At 44.0% G+C, this 24,243-nt stretch overlaps 1 protein-coding gene across 1 annotated transcript in view; it reads right to left on the bottom strand.

Moving 5' to 3' along the window:
* The window catches only part of ELL2 (elongation factor for RNA polymerase II 2), a 60,980-nt gene that overhangs the window by 5,953 nt on the left and 30,784 nt on the right, over nt 1–24,243 (bottom strand). Inside the window, exons 3-11 of the mRNA XM_075325080.1 lie at nt 15,264–15,385; nt 14,154–14,317; nt 12,667–12,926; nt 6,613–6,737; nt 5,798–5,882; nt 4,221–4,779; nt 2,450–2,513; nt 1,579–1,750; nt 709–753 (exon numbers count right to left, since the gene is read on the bottom strand). Of these exons, the coding sequence (XP_075181195.1) occupies nt 709–753; nt 1,579–1,750; nt 2,450–2,513; nt 4,221–4,779; nt 5,798–5,882; nt 6,613–6,737; nt 12,667–12,926; nt 14,154–14,317; nt 15,264–15,385 (1,596 nt within the window). The remainder of the gene's footprint in view (nt 1–708; nt 754–1,578; nt 1,751–2,449; nt 2,514–4,220; nt 4,780–5,797; nt 5,883–6,612; nt 6,738–12,666; nt 12,927–14,153; nt 14,318–15,263; nt 15,386–24,243) is intronic.

The raw sequence follows: 24,243 nt of genomic DNA, 5'->3' as shown, positions 1-24,243 counted from the left end.
GCCCAATCACAATATACTGGTTGAGGACAGGACCAGATAATTGATAATTTCAGTATCTAAACCACCCTCATTTGTCCAATGTGCAAACAGGAGTGGGCCGGCTTTCCAATGAAATGCGTAGTCAGCTGGGCTCTAGAGGCACTGGAAGTGCAGCAGAGAACCAGTACCAGAGCAGCGCCCAGATCAGGGCACTGGGGTTCATTGCATCGTAGTAGTTTGGTATTTAACTTATTGAAGATCAACAATGCTATTTTTTTACGCCTTGATGAGCAGACACTTTGGCCTTTCTACACGTGGGCTGGTTAAAATGTTTGTCAAGACAAGGTAGTAAACACATAACAGGCCATGTGCTATACATGTTGTAATTTTCTTCACAGCCACGCACTATAGGCTAATCATTTACAGGGATTTTCCAGGGTTTAACAATTTGATTTACCTGTCGGATAGGACATCAAAATGGTATTGATAAATGGGCAATAAACCACAGTACTCAGCAGCGGCCAGTAAGCAATGTATATGCCTGCTGAGTCCTGCCATATACAATGCTTACCACCCAAGATTTCAGTGGAGTGATGGGGGCACTAGGTGTCAGACCGATACATCAGATAGGTCACCCATTGTTAAGTCCCATATAACCCCATAGATAAAAAAAAAAAAAAAAAGCTTCTGTAGGATTAAAGTATTTTATATGGTGCATGAAATCCTTACCTCTTTGAACTTTTTGTACTCTTTAAGAACCTCTTCATGTACAGTCTGCAAAAAGAAATAAAGTTTGATAAGATAATCAGATTTAAAAAACAAAATACACCACTCAAGACAGAAGATCTAGGTGTGAATTAGAACGCGCTGTCCGGCATATACACCATATCCCGAGTATGTGTTCAAAATTGCTATTTTTTGAGGGATGGAGAGGTGCAGGCGGACCAGTGAGGACACTATATAAATAACTTTCCAACTACACGTCTGGGCGAGGACTTGCTCAGTAATGATCAAATTAGTTGAGATTAACCAATCTTAGAGGACCTGTTACCAGGGGAAAAGTGGTCAGTGTTTGCACTTTTATTCCCAACACTCCCCGGAGCCCCTTTCCTTACAAGTGGGCGAGGCTCACACGCATCTGTGGGGATGTGTCAATAATGGACCCTTGAAGCCACACCCTCTTGTAAAAGACCATAAAATTAACACTAAATATGAAAGGTCCCTCTGGAACGCATGGTGAAGTAAAAAAAATACATGCTATAAATCCAGTATAAATGTGCAAAATGTTGCAGCCTTTCTGTAGCCCTGGCCACTAGCAGTGTCTTTGTATCATTTCCCCCAAAAGCTACCTGAGGGGGTCTCCTCTCCTCCACAGACATGGGCACGTGATGTGAAGAGGGGAGATCTTCACCCACAGCCGGTCACCCCTTCACTTGTTTTTTTCTGCTACGCAACTACATAGCTTATATGATCTCATCACGAAAGAAGGTGCCATGAAAATTGAAGGATTTTTCTTGTTTGCTACTGAGCAGTTGCCATTAAAACAATTCACTTTAATACAAAATAAAAGACACCGGAATGGCCCCAGTCTGAACATACCCGATATTCTTTAGAGCCGGGGGAGAGGCGCTTCCTCTGTGCATCCAGCTGCATAAATTTTCTAGTGATTTTTTCTACTCGGGCATGCAGGCTGCGATATTCATCGTATTCAGAATTGAAGTCTTCTTTGTAATTTTGCCTCTGCTCTTTGGACACCACAACGGTGTATTTTCTGCAAAGAAAAAAATTGACCGTTACAATGAATTGCTAGTGAATAGACGGCAGATATTTTTCAGAACGACATCACTTCCTATATGCTCGAGGTCTCTAAAGCTTCGTCAGAATGTTTTGTTAAATTAAGCTTAAAAATTTGGGGTGATAAAAATTTGTGAACCAGTAAAGGGAGATAGAAGCAGAGAACAGCCATACCTTCTCCCTTCTGACCACTGTGCCAAAACCTCATAGGTGGCAAAGATGGTTTCCTGGTCCTCCGCCAATAAAAGTCAACTTTGATATTCACACGGGTTGTCAAAGAAACCCCAATGTGCTGCACGCATTTTTTTAATCTGACAGCAGAGACCCAGAGGATATCCTTATTCTGATCGCCATCAGAACAGAATAGGACATGCTCTGTTTCACAGATCTCATTCGTGGATGGACCGGTGAAACTAATGGTCAGAGTGCTGTCCGATTAGATAAAAGTATTAGACTGCACTTGGACAATTCACATGGATGAAAGGTGCTTAATTACATCAATTTTCACCAATTTCTTTTTTGAATTTTGCAGACACTATACCTTGCATAACACAAGTTAAAAGTAGAAGAACATGTTGGTAAAACACTCAAAATTTGGCAACAATGCGCAAATGTTCACATTTTCCAGGCTCTTCCATGACTTTCTAGAAGAGTGGGGCGGTTTAAGGCTACTTACATCATATAATCTGGCTGCGGTGTTGTAGATGGAGGGTCTGAGGCTGTGCAGGTTTCTTTATCATCTGAAAATGAAAAATAAAGATATTTAATAAATGCATGTACAATGTACGCGCATAACATAAGAATAAGAGTTATTACATTACATTGGATTATATTTTTGTGTCCTTTCGGACTGCCCCCATACTTTCCGTTGTAGATCAGAAGATTAAAGTGAATTATATTTATGCATACAACTAGGATTGAATCCTGACTAGATTGTGCATTTTTCTGGAGAAATCTGTTGACGTGACCACTTAATTTTAACATTAAATTTGACATTTAACATATGCTAGCAGGATATGTAATTCATGAATGTACATAATACGAGCCACTTCTACCAACACAGTGTAGGGTAAAAAAAAAAAACGCACATTGTCTACAGGAAAAACCATTACACTGCAGAATGTAAACTTCCAGAAACAACGCCCTTTAAGGACACAGATAAGGCTCGGCCTGCATGACTCCGCAGGACGACATTACTCAGCTCTTTAGCTCTCGGTTTCAGAAAGATAGACGTTATAGGTTCCTCACTGGGCTGGGGAAACCCAATGCCTACAACTATCTCTAGCAGTAAAGAAAAAAAAATATATGTGCTGTGGAACATCAGATTGTTCACAATAATATTAGGAGTAACAACTATGTTATATTCCAAGTAATCAATCTCAGTGAATCCGGACAGCAGAGGAGGCCGGAGAGGAATAACCTATACATCTATATCCCCATTGCTAGAACATTCCAGATTGGCCGTTCTTGTGTTATCCCGCTGACAGGTGTATGAATAGACCGACAACTGGGCACTACCATTTTCCTCGTCAATGGAATATATCTATATAGGATGACACTTTGCACAGATCAGGCAGTAACAATGTTTGACAACAGTAATGATCAGTCAGATGCTTGAAAATTGTTAAAGGGAACCTGTCAGGTGTAAAAACCCAACCTGCAGACATGGGGTTAACCTGCAGTGTTTGAAGCCTGCCCGCCGCCTGCACATTGAACCCTGTTGCTGGGAGCAAAAGACCTTTATCCTGGCAGTGTTCAGAATCCAGTCTTCGGGGCGGCGCAGTCCCCAGTCTGTGTATGGAGAATGGTGGTTGTATCTGCGCCCCCCACACACTGACTGACGATCAGCATTAGAGGAAAGAGTCACTGTTACAGACTATACACAGAGCAGTGACAACACGCTACAGCGCCGCCTCCATGACTGAAACCTGAGCGCAGCAGGGAGGATGAAAAGCTTATTTCCTCCCAGCAGCAGGGTTTAATAATCCAGCACCAGGCAGGTTGCAAACACTATTAATCTGCGTTCCCTTTAATAGGAAATTAGAAAAAAATGTAATAAAAGGAGATGTCCTATAGAGTTTAGCAAAATGGTTGGTGAACCGGCCATGTCTAACACATGGCCACGGGACCAAAGCCCTGCAAGCTTATCTGCCAGCATCACCAGCACGCACTCTTCATAATCCCATTGTGCAGAAACTTCATGCGTGCATAAAAATCACGATATTGCACAGGGTCTATTAAACACATGAGATGCTGGGAATGGCAGCCGGTACGTTCACGGGCTCTGCACTAGGGCAGTAGGAGACTACAAACGTAAGACCTTTTGCCCAAGTCTAGTGCCCAGTCATCTCTCCACCAAGTTATTACCAATGTCACCACTCAATGCTGCAAACAAATAGTTTCTCAATCTCAAGCGTATAACTTAGTAAAATTACAATACTCGGCACCTTTCTTTTCTTCTGGCTTGGGGCTAATTTCCATCTTCACTATTTCATCTTTTTTCGTGTGAACTGGCTTTTCTTCCATGGGTTCAGTATCCAGTTTTTTCCGGTCCTTTTCCTTGTGTTTTTTGGATCTTTTTGTTTTTTTGTGCAAGGTGCCATTTTTATCGTCCGTGGGATCTGGTTTTCCCAACTTAATTGGCATTGATATAGAATTATCCAGAGTAGTCCTAGAGGTATATTTATCTTGCTGGTCCTCGTAGGTGCTGCTGTTTTGACTGAAACTGTCCATGGGCAGATCCTGTGTCCCCCTACCCTCAGGGGTACTGGGAGAGTTGGAGTTAGAGTTTATATTCTGTGGATTTGAAGCTGGAAGGCGTGCAGGCGGAAGTGGAGGAAGTGCCGGGGTGGCAGCAGCGGGCGGAGGTGGCGGCGGCGGTGCTGGTTTGTCATTGGTTAAACCTAAATGTCCATTTAAAGTTGGCTGCACCCTATTTGTAAGATGAGATATCCTTGGTTTCTTATTCATTAATGGATCAATGAATTCAGTATCCAGAAGACGTTTCTAGAAAGAATTAAAAATTCACGCATTTTTACAAATTAACATGGCATAATAGTCAACTACTGATCGTTAGGTCTTCAAAGAAAAGGCCGTTTCACACATCCGGCTTTTCGCCGGTTTGACGATTCCGGCGTACGCCATTACAGTGTATGCAGTACAGTAGCAGCGCAACAAGCTCCAGTCACATGCTGTCATGTGACTAGAGCATGTGACTCGGAAGTTACAGCGCTGCCATTGTACTGGCGTGCGACGGAATCTGTAAACCGGCGAAAAGCCGGATGTGTGAAACCGGCCTAACACGCAGAGGACTAAGTCCTCATATTGTCTATAGAGCCACAACTTATTTACTATAAAAGCTGAGTAGTAGAATAAATGCTGTAATTCTGAAAGTGCACTACATAATAAGGCCCTTTCACATTGCGTGTTTCCCTACGTATAGTGGTCCCGTCGGGGCATCTGTCTGAACCTCACCTCCCCTCCTGCAAAACGTTTTTTGGATGCATGCGCTGACAGGGCCATTGACTATAATGGAGCAGACTCCGTTGGCCTGTGGTAGGGAAAAACGCAATGTGAAAGTAGCCCAAGTCACAGGCAAGACATGTTATACTGCTAAATAGTACAAAGTGATGTCTGGACAGAAGCTAGCAGAGCTACAGAAGTAATAGCTGTAGTGTTTTGCCATTGTCTATAGATTGCTTGGATGCAGTAATTATAGTCATTATTTTAAGGAATTCACTTATTAAAAGGACTTGTACAAAACACTATTTACCTGCAGATGAAGTTACTCTGCAAATAAATAGCTTTGAATTACTGACAGCATGACTGCAGGGATAAAAATTGTAGCCTCCCTGGAGCCATTTGTTTTCTATTATAAAGGGGGTGCAGAGAGCGATTTGAGTCATCGCTCACTATTCTCTGTAATCACTCTCCGGCACGGTGCAGACATGGCACAGCATCAGGCCTGGTCACAACCATTTATACACAAAGTAATTAGACAGATCCATGGCCATATATAAAATACCTGGGCAGGAGACGTAGATGCAGCACTTAAAGGCGGAGAGTCTGATTGACTGGAGCTGGTAGCGTTCTGAGACCGATTAAGTTTTCTGTTAAGAAAAATGAAAGCACAGGAGATTACTGACACATGGCAACAATCCAGGAACCAACATATCAACATGGCTGAATAATGTACAAGTCGATAGAGCACCAGCGGTAAATCCTCAAAGCATGTGCTCTGGGGCATACAAAAGTGCCAACATAATGAAGATTGCTCTTCTGTACCTATTCTTTGGATAGATAACATACAACAAGCAATAACTGCTTTAGCACAATGGGCATTAACCTATGGCTAGACCGGATTCGAAGGGCTAAAAAGCTTCAATACCAAACATGTGCTACTGTAAGTATGGTATGGTCTATGATGGGGGGCAGAAGCAGTGGTGCCCACTAGTCACCAAGTTTAAAGGGTGCTTTACACGCTGCGACATCCCTAGCGATCTCGTTAGCGATGCGACACGCCAGATCGCAGATGCGATCTGCCGTGATCGCACATGTGACCGGCGCTTCAAAATCGACCTACGTGCGATCTCAGCAGATTGCATCTGCGATCTCGCGTGTCACATCGCTAATGAGATCGCTAGCGATGTCGCAGCGTGTAAAGCACCCTTAAGCTCTCACCAATCTAACATGATGGCTAGTAGGAAAGGTCATCAATGTACGAAATAGATAACCCTTTTAACGCTACAAGATGTAGTAAAGATCAAGAATGCAGATTTATGAGCCGGATGGGAATGCAAATAAATGCACAAGTGTCAGGCGGTCACAGCAGGCTCATACCTGGAAAGGACTTTGTCTAATAACTGTTTGTCAAACTCCGAGTATCCAGGCCAATCTCGCTGTATTTCCTTGTAAACAAAGTCTTTAAGTGTATATGAATTGTCCTTGGAGTTCAAAGTGGCAACCTAAGGAGGAGAAAAAAAAAAAAAGGGTTCACATTAGCTGAAAAGCATTTGTAGTTCTTTTAGCATGCATATTTTGGGTGACAAACTGGACTAGCAAGGAACAAACCAACAATAGATATTTGTTGGAGTTAGATTTTTGGATTAAGACGCATTTTCTCTACTGAAGCAATTTTTTTTCCTAATCAGAATTCACAGAGAGCAAATTATATAACCTAGAAAAGGTCAGAACAATATATTTTTATCCAAGCTGCAAGGATACAATCCCAGCCAATATACCTTGCACTTAGGGCATCACACATTACTGACTTATTGGCACCCTGCAACTATAAATCAGGAGATGCAGCTCTTCCCCAAATGTGTTCATGTGGATCTATTAATACACATCATACTATACTTAGTCCATCATTTACTACTACTCCACAAGACCCGGAGAGCTCCACAACAGGGCATGAAAGTCCCGAGCACAGATTGGATTACTCCACAACACAGCCTTCTATAGTCTTCAGCTGGGCCAGGTCCTTTAAAAGGCCGTGCTAAATAAACCAAAGCCCCCGGTGTAACAGTATAGCTCTGCTGAGCGACTATTAATCCTCAATACAACCAATATTTAGAATCATTTACAACAAAATACAAAGAAAATAAAGTTTATTTCTTTTGGATGAAATGTAATTGAAATGTTTTGTCTAGATACGGCAATTTTTCAGGCAAATTCCCCATTTCTGGAGGTAATCAGGACAATTGTGGATGAAATAAAAATTAAATGGTAAAGAAATTCTGCATATTTCCTGAAATAATCATTTTGTAAAAACCTAAAACGTCCCACCATAAAATCATACTGCACTCCAGTAACGCGGAGCTGATGTACAGGGCGTTGGACATGTGAAGGCCCCATAACTATAGTGTTTGTGGTCATGCATAGCTGGATGCCGTACACCCCCACTGCAGGACTAGCCAAATATAAACTGAAAAGCAGTTTGTGGGGGTAGATTTGGACTTCCTGAATATAAAATGTCTAAGGCTATGCACTCTGCACCGCACACAAAAGGTCCGCTTCAGAGCGCAGCTGAAAAGCTCTGTTCTGAAGCGCCTGGTGCCTGCAGAATTTGTGCGCTCTGCATGCTGCCTCTCCCTATAGACAGCATGCAAAGCGCACGAAAGTAGTGACATGTCACTTAGAAGGCACGCTTTGGGGGGCAGCAGCTGAATCGCTGCATTCTAATACGCCACGTGCGCACGTCTCATGCACAATCTTCATAGATTGTGCTGGGGATGCAGGACGCATGCAGTTACGCTGCGGTGCAGAATGCAGCGTAACTGCATGCAATACGCACACGTGCGCACATAGCCTAAAGGTCACGTCTCACTAAGCGACATTGCTGCTGAGTCACGATTTTGGTGACGCAACAGCAATCTTGCTAGCGATGTCCCTGTGTGCGACATCCAGCAACAACCTGGCCCCTGCTGTGAGGTCGGTCGTTGCTGAATGTCCTGGACCATTTTCTTCAAAGGCGATGTCCTGCTGGGAAGGACACATCGCTGTGTGTGACAGGGTCCCAATGATCGTTATATAGGTTGCTACTGCGACCTGTATCGTTACTGAGTAGTTGGTAAGGTTTGACTGTGTGACATCTCACCAGCGACTTACCAGCGATCCTTATCAGGTCGCATCGTTTTCGGGATCGCTGGTAAGTCGCTAAATGTGACGAGGGCTTAAGGATCAGCAATGATCTTGTGGTTTAATGGCACGTGTGACTTCAGCCTTGAAAGTCGTGTCCTTGCAGGGTGCACAATACTGCCAAAGGTGTTCTTGCAGCAATTATAAATAGGTGAAGTAATTAGCGGATCTTGGAGGTCCCTTTTGGAGGCCACGCAACCTTCTGCAAAATATCCCAGAATTTAGTACTGGATTTAGAAACCATAGGGTTACAGATGTTTGCTCTTCTGGGCACTGAAAGCCACATAAGACGGCCCTGTTTCTTAGTACTGCGGGTGTTTGGCTCACTGGCAGGGAAGAGTACAGGGTTGCACTGTTTCAGATGTTGCAGAGGACAAAGACTCAGTTTGTGCCATTTAACCCACTACCGAGACTACAAGAAAGCACAAAAAGCTCTGGGGTTTGCATGTCAAATCCAAAAGAGAAAAATGTGAAGCTTTCAAAATGTTTGCAAGTTTGTATTAAAATGCAAAGGTCTGAAAAATGAAATTCATACAGGGAACGATGTAGGGCTCGGCAGACTTTCCCAAACATCCAGCCAGTGCAGCACCCAAGGTGTAGCACTGCCCAATAAGGGTGTGCATGCATTCTGTAACAAACCGGCAGCCTCCGCAGCTAAAAATAGAGCACAGTATGCCAGTGGCGTATGATGAGCTAGCACTCTACAGAAGCAGAAGCCCTGTGCCTGCTGACATCTGAAATGTAATGGAACAAAGACCTCACTTTCCCTGTGGAAGGGCTTGCATATTTAACCCGTATGGAGAGAACCTTCCATACATCACAAATATGACCTCAGCAAAGCAATATATTAATATGCCGAAATAGAAGACAAAAATAGCAATACCTTGCAGTGCAAGTGTGAACAGAGCTCAGCACAAATGCTGCCACATTGTAGACCCTAATTTAATTTGTTAGACAATCCATCAGTAGCAGCAGTGATGGAGATGCTATAAATGGAAGCCATGATAGTGGGCAGAGCAAGGACAGTGACAGGCATGAGTTACAGGGACTGTCCAGTCAGCTCAATGTAGGTTGGTACAAGGGATGATTACCTACTGTAGATTTTCTTACTGATTCTTACTGATTTTTAGCTGAGCTTTATCAGGAATCTGCTGTGATAAGTGACTTTAGGGTACTGTCACTCTTTAGCGACGCTCCAGCGATCCCACCAGCGAGCTGACCTGGTCAGGATCGCTGGTGCGTCGCAACATGGTCGCTGGTGAGCTGTCAATCAGGCAGATCTCACCAGCGACCAGTGACCAGCCCCCAGCCAGCAGAAATGCTGCGCTTGGTAACTAAGGTAAATATTGGGTAACCAAGCAAAGCACTTCCCTTGGTTACCCGATATTTACCTTGGTTACCAGCGCACACTGCTTAGCGCTGGCTCCCTGCACTCCTAGCCAGAGTACACATCAGGTTAATAAGCAAACTGCTTTGCTTATTTACCCAATGTGTACTCCGGCTATGAGTGCAGGGAGCCGGCACTGGCAGCCTGAGACCGGCGGACGCTAGTAACCAAGGTAAATATCGGGTAACCAAGCAAAGGGCTTCGCTTGGTTACCCGATATTTACCTTGGTTACAGCTTACCGCAGGCTGCCAGACGCCGGCTCCCTGCACATTCAGATCGTTGCTCTCTCGCTGTCAAACACAGCAATGTGTGCTTCACAGCGGGAGAGCAACGTCCAAAAAAATTAACCAGCACTGTGTGTAACGAGCAGCGATTTCACAGTAGGGGCCAGATCGCTGCTCAGTGTCACACACAGTGAGATCGCTAATGAGGTCACTGGTGCATCACAAAAACCGGGACTCCGCAGCGATCTCACTATGTGAGAAGTACCCCTTAGCTACAGTGTCAGAGTCTGAGCCACGCCCCCTGTCATCATTGGTTCAGGCTGAGGATTTCACCCTCCCCCTGCAGATCTACCCTCCAATAGGCCTGCAGTTATACACATCAGCCAATCAGACTCCCCAGTAAGGCAGAGCATTGAGAATTGCTTTCATAGCAAGAATAGAAAGATTACTAAATGACTTGTAAGAAATTGCCACATTACAATTAGTAATAGCTGTGTGCAGAGTCCTGGTTCTGTGCAGTACACATCCTGTTTATATAGAGCAAGGGGTTTGTGTGAACGATGATTTTTAAGGAATCTTAATGAAGCACACGGAAAGAAATGTATCCAGTTTCTAGCACCGCTACATTCTCTCTCCAGTGACTGAAATTCCAACTTGCTGGATCACAATGGGGAGTGTGCGAGTCTAAGTCACCTTTACAATGCAAGTATATGAAGTGTCAGAATGATGAGCCAGACACTTATATTGTCTCAGAATCCCCAGTGTGACCCAGTGAGGGCAAACCTCTCATGTAAGACTGCAGCAGTGCTTTACATCAGGCAAGACTGATCGGTGAGGATATTATCGCACTTGCATTACACAGCACATTTAGACAGGTTTAGCAAATAGAACATTTCTTGAGTGCTTCTTTGAAGATCATTTCTCCTGACAAAGCGTTTTGCACAAGTGTCAGGCAATCAGCAGCCTGTTTATCATGATCAGGAAACGCGCTTCTATAGGAACTCTTATTACTGATAATTGTGCAAATACACCTCAATGGAAACCGGTCACCAGATTTGTCCCCTATAAGCTGCGGCCACCACCAGTGTGCTCTTATTCAGTATTCTAACATGCTGTATATAAGAGCCCAGGCTGCTGTGTAGAATGTAAAAAACACAATACTCACCTAGGGGGCGGATCGGTCTGATGGGTGTCGCTGCTCTCTGGACTGACGCCTCCATCTTCTGTGATCTTTGCCCTCTCCTGCGAGCGATCTTTGACCTTGTCTCACATCTGTGCATTAAAGTACTTTGCTCTGCCCTCAGCCGGGCGGATCAAAGTGCGCCTGCGTGAGAGCACAATGGAGCCTTCTGAATGACGCCGGACACGTCATGCACGGCGCTGGGCAGGAGAACGTAGATCGCAGAAGATGGAGGAGGCGCCAGACCGCAGCCTAGGTGAATATTATAAAGGTGTTTTTCACGTTGCATAGAGTGGCCTGGGCTCATATATATAATACTCTAGAATACAGTATAAGAGCCTACTGGTGGTGGCCGCAGCAGCTTAGAGAGGGGACAAAAGTGGTGACCGGTTCCCTTTAAGTACTCTATGTACAAGTTCTGTCCATGTATTTCATGGTTAGAACTGGTACCTATTAGGCTAGGTTCGCACACTGCGTCTTTTTGACACTGCGTTTTTGGCCGCTAAAAACGTACAAAAACGCACCTGCGTCGAAAAAACGCATCAAAAAACGCATGCGTTTTTGCCGCGATTTGGTGCGTTTTTGATCTCTGCGTTTTTCCAATGCATTGCATGGGGGGAAACGCAGAAAAACGCAGGAAAGAACTGACATGTCCATTTTTTTTTTTTTACTCAAAAACGCAGGTAAAAAAAACAGGTGTGTGGACAACAAAAATGAAAACTCAGACTTTGCTGGGGAAGCAAAGTCCTGCAGTTTTGAGGCCAAAACCGCACCCGAAAAACGCACTGTGCGCACATAGCCTTAAAATCAAAGTGGTTGCTCACATGCTGGTGTATTTTTACTGACCAAGCGTTCCTCACTAAAACACAGACCTACCAGATTTTAATATGACAAAACTGAATAAATGAGTAATGCAAGTCAATGGGTCCATTTGTTTAAAATAATCATTGCACAGAGCTTTTATGTTGTTATTTTACTATTTGATAAAAAGTCACAATCAATATGTTTTTTAGCTAAAGATGACACTGTAGGTAAAAGCTAAATCACTATGTTAAAGTAACTGATGTCTGCATGATCTTTAAATGGGGAGCCTGGATGGCCTCTAATCAGTTACACTAATCTTTAATTTGGAAACATTCCCACAGCACACTTAATAGGAATTTAAGGGTTTGGTAAGGTGAATTTAATTTTTTTTTATCTTCCAGGAAGAGTTATGAAACTTCAGGTGTGGTCAGCCCCTTCAGGTATCAACATTTATTGAGCTTCTCCACTGTACAGATAGTCTGCTATCCGTGGAAAATCACAAATGAACATACCTGAAAAGTGTGGAAAGCTGCACAACAAACCATGAAAGCCCAGAAGACAGACGAAAAGGAGGTCATACAAAAAAAAAAAAAAAAATCCACAAACACCAAGATATATAAAAAACTGCACATGTCCAAAAGCTTGTGTGAATTCTCACCTGTGGCAGGATAACACCGAGAGAGTTCTTATCTTTTTGATTAACACCGTCTTTATGTAAACGAGCAAGTATCTCTGGTTTTTTATATGGCTTCAGTGCCAGCAGATGAATCACCCTCTCTCGGTACGGCCGCTGTGCAATACTGTTGCTGATATTTGTCTTCCGAATGGTGTTTGCTGGATTGATGGGTGTGGACCTTTTCCTTTCTGGTGCTGTATCTAACATGCTATTTGCTGGTTTACGAATCTGGACCCTCTTCCCTATAAGATCAGAAAAAAAAAAATTAAAAAAGAAAAAAGGTACAAAAAGTCTAGACGCTGCCAAATCCCATTACAAACTCTTCTATAAGTCACTGAGTTCAGCGGCGTTCAGTATCACATGGCCGCTCTACACGTGCACGGCTCGCACATCTTACAAGTGGCACAACTAGGGTTGTCAAAGTTAAATAGTTTCTTTCTTTTGGACGCTGGCACTCAGGCGGTGCTCGTGCAGGAAGAAGGGCACGGCAGGAGCACTTAAGGTTACTGTGTGTCATGGGCATATTTCCAGTAAAGAAGAAAAAAAAAAAAAAGAAAGATTCCCATTCAGACCCTATATTTTATTTATACCGTCTTTACAGGAAACACTAGTAGATGGCCAATTGGGCATATGAAACTGTTCTGTATGTTCAAAGAGGCTAGGTTTTTAACCCTTAAGGTAATTATTGTATAAAATAGAACAGAAACTTAAATATTTTAAATAAGATGGTGGATGTCAACTCCAGAGATTGAAAGCGCCTCTACAATATCACAGACCAGTTATTTAAAATCTTAAGGCCCCCATACACATTAAAGTGGGCTGAACCTGACAGGATAGGCTGTAGTTTACAGACATATGTTGGTAAAATGAGGGGCAGGCAGTTTAATTTAACACTTGACATTTTGGTTATACAAGACATAAGTCGCTGCTAGAGTTCTATGGCAGTCTCTTTCACCATTCGCTCCCTCTAAGAGTGTGCGCGCACACAGTATTTGGCTGGACACTTTCTGCACCTCCTGGCAGAAAAATACCCAAAAAAGGTGTGTTTTTTGGTGTGCTTTTTCGACATGCATTTTTCATAAGTCAATACTGTAAGGAAGAGTGGCCAAAATGCAGGAAAGAGCGCACGGCACTTCAGAAATGCTCATTGACTTTGCTGGCATAAGGATAGAAATAAGTTATTTTTTTTTTTTACAAAACTGCACAAAAAAAACCCGCATCAAAAAAATGCAGCATGCGCACAGTGACACAGCTTGAACTTTCACAACTATGGGAAAGTTGGGAGAGATCGCCGACTGTAGAAGGATCCATCAGCCATCAGTTATCGTATGCATATTGCCTGTTCTGCATGGGATAAGCTAAGGGTATTTGAGGATATTTGTGAAGGGGCTGGTATTGTGGCCATTGTTATTTATTGTGTAGGCACTAGAACTATACTTCAAGCCCAAAAATCTCCAATCAATACATACCTAAAAACGGGCCGCCAGGTTTTATAACCTTCGTACTACGGCTTCGAGTTTCTTCTTCTGCTTGGGTCATGCGGTCTCTTGTAAGCTGGTAGGAGTCATTAGTGGCACATACTGTGATTTTATCTTGAATGAATCCCAGACAATTTAGTTTTGATACACCAGAGCTAAAAAAAAAAAAAAATAAATCAGTTAATGTGAGGAATGGAAGGCTGTAAAGCTAGTTCACATTACAGGCATGCAAGAATACAGCGATGACGGCTCAATGATTAGTGTAATAAGTGGCGGACACCATACTCCACAGGCTGCGGCCCAGCACAGCAACAGTCTTATTTCAAGTTGTGAGTTTTCTTGTCGCTGCAAAAAAACAGCAAATGATTCCAAAAAGGTACAAATGCGTTTACTATAATCCGCACAGGAGTGAGGAGCATTTTACATAGTTATAAAAGAGGTTAATTCAGGCCAAATTACAGTATATGCAGGTGGTTGTTCCCCAGCTGACGGCCAGGGAAAGCAGCAGTAGGCAGGCAAAATATTAATCGCTGTCCATGTAATACAAGGACAGCTGGACTCTGCCAAAAAATAAACCAGATCTCATAGGAAACGCCTTTGTCTCAGAGGGTAATCCTGAGTGGGGTCTTCCCACTGCATTCCCATAATTGGGCCGGGGTCAGAGGCGTCACCATACGTGAAGCTGTAATTGCACTCCTGGAAACTAGGGAAGCCCATATAAAAAGACTATTAATATTAAAGACTTGTGTTAAGTTGGGGTCTCAAGCTTCAAGCTATGCCACTGGCAGCGGTGGTCTTCACGAGTTAAGCCCCCTTAAAGGGAAGCGGACAGAAAATTAGGTCAGTTTGTGTTACTTTTTTCATATGTTCTTTAAAAAGGGAAAAAAAAAAAACATTGCAAAAAGCCTGAATTGAACACAAAAATCTGATTTAATTTTTTATTTTAACCTGCCCAGCCATACCCCAAAGAAGCACAAAGCTAAATTAAACACAGAATACTACTGTAACTCAAAGGAACAATCAAATGAACTAAATATATTTTTACCGACATCACAGACTGTAAATTGGGAACATCGCAAAAACCCCAAAAGGTTTTGTTACCTTGACATCGTTTGCTGGATACAATCAAAGCTGCCTTGGGGGTTATCTTTTCCTACATTTGATAGATAGAAGTTAAAGTTGTGCATTTCTTTGAGGCAGTCCGATTTTGGAATCTTGATAGACTAGAAATAGAAAGGGGAAACATTTTAATAATTGTCCAGAAATGAGCAGTAAACGTAAGGCAATGCTGTGATATTACACTGGCAATTAGAACCCATAACACCATGGAAAAATGTATTTATTGCATTCACCACCAGGTTGACATCTCAAACTCATTCGTTCTCATGCAATATTCATGCAAATCTGCCCGATGTCCGTCTGTAATGCTCGGCCTGGCCGCAGGAATATAGGATCACTGCTTTACATTTAGCACGTACATGGGAAAAGGGACAGTAAGCCTCAGTCATCTGCAAGAGAGTTTACATAGACAGCCATTACATCCCCGAGTCCAGTAAAAGAAAAATTACATTAAACTCATATAGGGACGTTGATCAGTGAAAAAAGCAGTGTATTAGCAAACAAACATTTTCAAGAACTTTTGAGGTTTCTGTTGAATGGATGCCATTATATTCTATGGGTGAAGGCTGTTCTGGTCAATGGGTGACCGATTCATCACTTGGGCTACTGTCACACTTGCGTTGGACGGGATCCGTAGCATTGCGTTGTGTGACGGATGCAACGGATCGTACAAAACAACGGAAAGCTTTTTTTTTTTTTTCTTTACAGTTTTACCGGCAGCAGACTATTGTGAACGATCAGCTGATCGCTCTCAATAGCCGGCGGTCGGTCGCTCAGCTGAGCGCTGTCACTTGCCGGCGGCCGGGCATGCTGGCGGGCGGGCGCTCAGCTGAGCGCTGTCACTTGCAGGCACCGGGCATGCCGGCGGGCGGGCGCTCAGCTGAGCGCTCTCACTTGCCGGCGGCCTGTTGCTCAGCTGAGCGCTGTCACTTGCCAGTGGCCGGGCATGCAGGCGGGTGCTCAGCTGAGCACTGTCACTTGCAGGCGGTCGGGCATACCACCGGGCGGGCACTCAGCTGAGCGCTCTCACTTGCCGGCGGCCGGGCGCTCAGCTGAGCGTTCGGCCACAGCGAGAGAAAAAGTTTGATTTTAAAAAAAAAAAAAAAAAAACCAACAACAACAAAAAAAAAAACATGCGCAGTGAAATCCTACGGATTGCGCTGCTCAAAAAAAGTTACATGCGGCGTTTCTTCTGCCCGATGCAGCGTCAAAATAACGACGCTGCATCGTCCAGCGGATGCAACGCAGACACTTGCGTTACAGTGCATTGTCCATACAAGTCTATGGAGAATAGTGCAGAGCGTTAACGGACTGCGCTATTCTCCATAGTGACGGACTCCGCTGAACGCAAGTGTGAAAGTACCCATAGATGGTATCTGTTTACTTCTCATTAACTTTATGTTCTTTCAAAGTGAAGAACATTACTCTGGTGTTTGAGGTCATCTGTCAAAACGTCCATTCAACTTATGTCAAGAGCTTTTTCTAATGTATATATTAGAAAATAACGTGATGTGAACAGGGTCTTATAGCAGTAGTCTTTCGTTAAAAAGGTTAGCGTTTAAAGGGAACCAGTCTCCAGATTTGGCGACTATAAGCTGCGGCCACCCCCAGTGAGCCCTTATATACAGCATCCCGGAATACTGTATACTAGACCCTAGACCGCTGTGTAGAATGTAAAACACTGTCTGGTGCCTCCTCTGCGGTGATTGCAGTCTTCCTTCTGAGGCCAGTGTGCATGACGCGTCCTACGTGATTGCACCTGGCATTGAGGTCCTGCGCAGGTAACACTTTGATCTGCCCTGCAGGTGAGGCGCCGGACAGGACAGAAGCAACACCCATTCGATTGGACTAGTCCCCAGGTATTATAAAAGTGAGGGTTTATTTTATGTTCTACACAGCGGACTGGGCTCTTATATACAGCATTCCAGAATACTGTATATAAGCTCAGTGGTGATGATGGCTGCAGCTTATAGTCACCAAATATGGTGACAGGTTCCCTTTAATAGTTTAGTACTTAAAGGGAACTTGTCAGGTCAAAAAAGTGTTCTGGCCTACAAGCGGCAGCCTGTGTGAGCTGCTAACCCCTTCCTACCCATCCCTGTATTGTGATATCGTATAATATGAAAGTAATAAAATATCTTTTATTACTTTCATATGTCCTATGTAAATAGCATAGGTCTTTAGCCCCATGGGCGTCTCATCACCCTGTGGGCGTTTGCATGATTTCCATGACATCACGCCCCTGTGGGCATGATACCATGGATTTACATCACCAATGTGACAGTCGCTACTTCAGAATATCGCGTGCACGCGCTTCCCATCCTCTCTGCCTCATCCTGGCGCTTGCTTCTCGGCTTCTGACGCGCACTGCGCATGACTGGAAGCACAGGCATCTTCTGAGCATGCGCAGTGCGCGTCAGAAGCAGAGAAGCAAGAGCCAGGATGAGGCAGAGAGGATGGTAAGCGCGTGCACGCACGAGATTCTGAAGTAGCGACGGTCACATCGCTGATGTAAATCCATGGTATAACGCCCACAGGGCGATGAGACGCCCATGGGGCTAGAGACCTATTTACATAGGACATATGAAAGTAATAAAACATATTGTGTGATATGAATGTAATAAAATACAACAGGGATGGGTAGGAAGGGGTTAATAGCTCACACAGGCTCCTGCTTGTAGGTCAGAACACTTTTTGACCTGACAGGTTCCCTTTAAGTAACTTCTATTTCAATCTACTTTCTACTCAACATACATAGCATTAGCATGTAACTGCACATTACACACTTTTCACTAGATCAGTGTTCCCCAACTAAAGTCCTCAAGAGCCACCAACAGTGCAAGTTCTCAGGATTTCCTTAGTATTACACAGGTGATGAAACGCTAAGGCTATGTGTCCACGCTGCGGATTTTGCCGCGGATTTTCCGAAAATCTGCAGCAGCGGCACTTCCAAGCCATTTCAATGGCATTTTGGAAATGCTGTGTCCATGCTGCGGATTTTTCTGCAGCATGTCAATTATTGTTGCGGATTTTGGTGCGGATTTTGGGTATAGAATGGTGAAAAAAAAAATCTGCATCAAAATCCGCGGCAAATTCGCGGTAAATCCGCGGCAAAAATAAGGTGCGGATTTGCCGCGAAAGTCGCGGATTTTCATGCAGAAAAATCCGCAGGTACATTCTACCGTGGACACATAGCCTAAGGAAATCTGGAAAACATGCCCTGTTGGTGGCTCGAGGACTGGAGTTTGGTAACACTGCAATAGATAGTCTTAACTCGATACCGTAGCCATGTACCCCTTTGTTAGCCAGGCCCCTGTACACTACCATAGTACAGCTCTGTAGTCTCTGGACTACCTGCATAGAATGGCACCCAATAAAGCAGTGTGCCTATGGCTTTCTTGTACCCAGGGCTTCCCATGTGCACAAATAACCTAAACCCCTTTAGCATCAATGTGAATCCAATTTGAATTAACAGGATCCATCTTATATTAAAAAGGCAGCAATGTAAAAACGCCTCAAAACCTGCAATCATCATAATCAAACAGCCAGTGATGAAAGTCTGCAAGTAAATGATCAGTTGACATTGTTACACAAGCTCCAGCCTTCGTCAATATCACCTAGGCAAAGATTAACTTCCATACACAAGGTAGCTGAACCAGCTGGAGGGGTTCAGGACACCATGACTGCTGGAAATGACATCTGTGGTTTTGCCCAGTATAACATCTGTAACGTGGCGTGCCCACGTCTAGAGAAATCTGGTTTAAGAGTATTTTTATCAAAATCAATTTAAAGAGTAGCAGCACAAAATGACTGCTCAAGCACAGCCGAGGATTCAGCGCACCTGCACAGACTTGTTCTTCCATGTCACCCTCCTCTTCCTGCACGGAGCTCCGACCTCACAGGAGCCGAGGGCAGAGATAGGCCAGTTTCACACTTCCGTTGAACAGCATCCGTTGCATTGCATTGTGTGACGGATGCAACGGATGCGTTGCATATAGTGGCACAATGGATGCTATGGATCGTACAAAACAACGGAAAGCTTTATTTTTTTTTTCTTTACAGTTTTACCGGCAGCAGACTATTGTGAATGATCAGCTGAGCGCTCTCACATGCCGGCGGTCGGGCACTCAGCTGAGCGCTCTCACATGCCGGCGGTCGGGCACTCAGCTGAGCGCTCTCACATGCCGGCGGTCGGGCACTCAGCTGAGCGCTCTCACATGCCGGCGGTCGGGCACTCAGCTGAGCGCTCTCACATGCCGGCGGTCGAGCACTCAGCTGAGCGCTCTCACATGCCGGCGGTCGAGCACTCAGCTGAGCGCTCTCACATGCCGGCGGTCGGGCACTCAGCTGAGCGCTCTCACATGCCGGTGGTCGGGCACTCAGCTGAGCGCTCTCACATGCCGGTGGTCGGGCACTCAGCTGATCGTTCGACCACCGAGAATGTGTGCAGGGGGCGGAGTGCGGAGTGGGTCGAGCCTAGCGGGCCATGGTGCTGAGGACAGGTGTGTGTACATACATGTGGACTGCGGGAGGGGGTGGAGCCAAGCGGGGAAGTGTCAGGCTCCCTGCACACGTAGCGAGGGTAAATATCGGCAAAGCACTTTGCTTGGTTACCCGATATTTACCTTCGTTACGGGTGCAGGCAGCCAGAGAGAGCATGCGTAGTGAAATCCTACGGATTGCGCTGCTCAAAAAAAGTTACATGCTGCGTTCCTCCTGCCCGGCGCAGCATCAAAATAACGACGCTGCATCGTCCAGCGGATGCAACACTGACACTTGCGTTTATAGTGCGTCGTCCATACAAGTCTATGGAGAATAGCGCAGTGCGTTAACGGACTGCGCTATTCTACATAGTGACGGACTGCGCTATTCTACATAGTGACGGACTGCGCTATTCTACATAGTGACGGACTGCGCTGAACGCAAGTGTGAAAGTACCCATAGATGGCAAACAAGAAGATGCATGGTAAACCTCTAGGCCAGTAATGTCCCAACAGCAACACTACAGGACAAATTGAGTATTACAACAAATTAACTAAAATCCAATCAAATTATCTTTTTGTAGCTAAACTGCACGCTGTGTAATAGAAAATGTACCTACTAGTGAAGATGGAGGCATTACAAGAGGACGACAAGTTTATTAATGACTGCAGGTTTATTCAGGAAGCCAGACTGGCATCAACTACACAGGATTCAGCATGAAGAGTCAAGCAAATAATGAAAGCAATGAGCTCGGAGAATAATTACATGTATGCATTTGTATTTAAAATAGCTCAAATTATTTGCTCTAATTACTTTTGTTAGTAAGATTTTTAACGAGAGCAACGGATTTACCCCCCCCCCCGCTGGGAATCTGGCTGTAGCGACATTCCCATATAATCTCCACCCTACAAGCCTCAACCCTTCAGCAGGAAAGGGGGGGGGTCCAAAAAACCCCAAACCCCTCAAACAGGTGCTTAGTCTGGAAAGGCTAAACAAAAAAAATCTAGAAAGCAGAAGCACAATGTTTTAGAGGAAATAAGGCACATTTCACAGCACTGAGCACAGGCAGCACAGCTGTGGCTGCCTTCCAAGGCAATCATGCAAACTGCGCTATCAGTCTGGCAACCACACCAAGCCTTTCCAAGAAAGTGCGTCACACAAGACAAATAGTTTTGCATTTTTTTTTTTAATTAGAAACTTGCAGTGTATGGTTATCCACGCAGAACACCACAGCACTTCCTTTATAATGTAATGTGGCCACCGCGCTGTTCATGTATAGCAGTGATGGGGATTACAACCAACGCTGCACAGTTCACCCTCATTTCAGCCAAACGAAACCAAGGTCTTCCTGGTAACAGCAGAAGGCAATGTGCCTGATGTCTACAGACTGGGGTACGGCTTAGCTTTCCTCTTAGGGTATATGCACACTAAGTATTTGGTGCAGAATTATACTGCATCTTGGCAGGAAGGGCCGCTGCTTAAAGGGAACCTATCACCTGTTTTTCAGCCTATAAGCTGTGGCCACCACCAGTTGGCTCTTCTATACAGAATTCTAACATGCTGTATATAGGAGCCCAGACCGCTGTGTAGAACGTAAAAACAAACACTATACTCACCTGTCGCGCTGCGGTGGATTCTAGTCAGACGGGTGTCTCCGTTGTCCGGTGCCTCCTCTTTTGGCCATATTCGTCCTCCTTCTGAGGCCTGTGTGCATGACGTGTTGTATGTCAGACACTCACCGGTTCCGCGCATGCGCACTACAATACTTTGATCTGTCATGCTCAGTGCAGATTTAAGTGCGCCTGCTCAGGATTGGCGAGTGTGGATGACAGATGAGTCATGCACACAAAAGGACGAAGATGGCAGAAAGTAGGTGCCGGCACCGGACAACGGAGATGCCCATCTGACTAAAATCCACCGCAGCGCGACCGTTAATTATTATAAAGTGTTCTACATTCTACACAGCGGCCTGGGCATGTTAGAATGCTGTACATAAGAGCCCACTGGTGGTGGCCGCAGTTTTAGGCTGAAAAACTGGTGACAGATTCCCTTTAAATTAGGTGCATTTTTTTATGTAGAGGTTTTCCCCATTCATTAGTATAAGTGAAATCTGCAGCAAAAACTCTTAAGAATGGACATGGTGCAGAGTTAAATCTGCACCAAATCTACAAGGAAAAAAGCAATGTGTGCGTGAGACTTCAGGAGTATCATTCACTTTGGTGGCAGCAGGAAACCCTTCAGTTTTTTTTTTGACAAATCTGCACAGAAAATCAAAGCTACAAATCGGCAATGTATGCATCAGCAATTATGTGGCGAGATTACAGCTATTTAATGGTACAAGCAGATTCTTTCAGCAATGATTCTCAGCTGGAGAACGTTTATGGTGTGTTTGGTGATGTATGGCAATTCCTGGCACATCTAGAGACTATAGAGTGGCATCTTTACACTCCAACACCCTGAAATCATGGACCTCAGTCTGACCTAGAGATTGCAGGAGGGGGTGTCTGGTAATAAGCCCCTTCCATGGGCTGCAAAACCAGGCAAACATGGCCGTGTTCCTGAAGGCATGCAGACAATTATACAAAAATGCAGTGTGAACGCCGCCTTATTTTAATTTTTTGGGTTGTAGGAGTTTGCTGACCTTTGTGGGATGGAATAGTAAACTCCACTACACTGCCGACCCTGCCAGAGGCACAAAGGACGTGTTTCCATTTGGCAATAAAGCTCTATGGACGTTTAGCATGTCAAGGAGCTCGTCACATGAGGTAAACAGAGAAGTAGACAAGGCACTCCCAAGATGATTTGAAGAAAAATGTATTCATGTGCGTAACAAAAACGTTTTCGGCAGGGCTGTGGAGTCGGAGTCGGAGTCGTGGAGTCGGAGCTCATTTTGGTGGAGTCTGAGTCGGAGTCGGTATAAAATGCACCGACTCCGACTCCTAAAATATATAATAAATTGGGGACAGGAGTGCAATGCAGAATGTGCTGAATATTTTACTAAATAACAACATTTAGTATAATGCTTATATTTAAGTGAAAAATTTATTGTAGTACAATGTGAACATCAGACATTTAATTGTTTTTATGATACAATAATCAAGATATTTGGATAGAACATAAAATATTTATTGGAATACAACTTTAGAACACAAAAAAACTAATAAATTGTAAATATGTAATATATATAATATATATATATATATACAGTGTATATACACACACACAAGATATATATGTAATCTACTGTATATTACATAGTGTATTACATATTTACAATTTATTACAGTTTTTTGTGTTCTAAAGTTGTATTCCAATAAATATATTTTATGTTCTATCCAAATATCTTGATTATTGTATCATAAAAATTATTAAATGTCTGATGTTCACATACACATATTCATGTACTACAATAAATTTTTCACCTAACTATAAGCAATATATGTAGGAGTCGGAGTCGGAGCCGGAGTCGGAGTCGGAGCCGGAGTCGGAGTCGGTGCAAGAGAATTTGAGGAGTCGGAGTCGGAGTCGAAGGTTTGGCTTGCCGACTCCACAGCCCTGGTTTTCGGTCCTATGTGGACCTTCCTCAGTAGCACATGATGGCAGCCCCCATTACAGCGGTGGATTCCGCGTCTGACAGCCCACACAGAGTGTTCCCTCACATGTGCTACTGAGGAAGGTCCACATAGGACCGAAAACGTTTTTGTTACGCACACGAATACATTTTTCTTCAAATCATCTTGGGAGTGCCTTGCATACTTCTCACTGTTTGGCTTTGGAACCTGAAGTGCACCCCAATATCTCCAGCGCATATACAGGAAGTGCCATTCTCTTCTTGCTATGAGCTAAACATAGGACAGAAATCTTGTGCACAGGGTGGAACTTAGATCTTACATGCACTTTGCGTTTTACATCCAGGGTCAATCTCAAGTTGCAGATTTGAGGTGCAATTTTCCATTGGAAGGCTATGTTCACATACTGCATCTTTTCTTAACCACAAAGATGCAGCGTTTTTGACCCCCCCCAAAAAAAAAAATGCATGCGTTTGACGCATTTTGCCCAATGCGTTTGTTTTTTTTTTTTAAATCAAATATATTGACTGGAATGGCTCAAAAACGCAAAAAGAATTGACATGCGGCATCTTCAACAATGCAGCCAAAAAAAGATGCACTGTGTGGACAGCAAAAAAAGCATCAGACTTTGCTGGGGAAGGAAATTCCTTTGTGGCCTCAAAAATGCACCAAAAGTGCACTGTGTGAACATAGCCTTAATCTACAGCAATTTATAAAACTCCACAAGGAAATGTTTTCCAAACCCACAGCTAAAGCTTTTTGCAATTTGTGAAAAGCTATTCGGCACCGGGCACCTCTATTGGTACACAGAAATACTGAACATCTTATAGCATCGAGCCCACCCTGACACAAAAAAAAAATAGCACCAAGTGTGAACGAACCTGGGAGAACGAGACCGTACTATATAGGAT

Source organism: Anomaloglossus baeobatrachus, chromosome 1, assembly GCF_048569485.1.
Source record: "Anomaloglossus baeobatrachus isolate aAnoBae1 chromosome 1, aAnoBae1.hap1, whole genome shotgun sequence".
Lineage (NCBI taxonomy): Eukaryota > Metazoa > Chordata > Amphibia > Anura > Aromobatidae > Anomaloglossus > Anomaloglossus baeobatrachus.
This window is presented reverse-complemented; position numbering and strand designations above follow the sequence as displayed.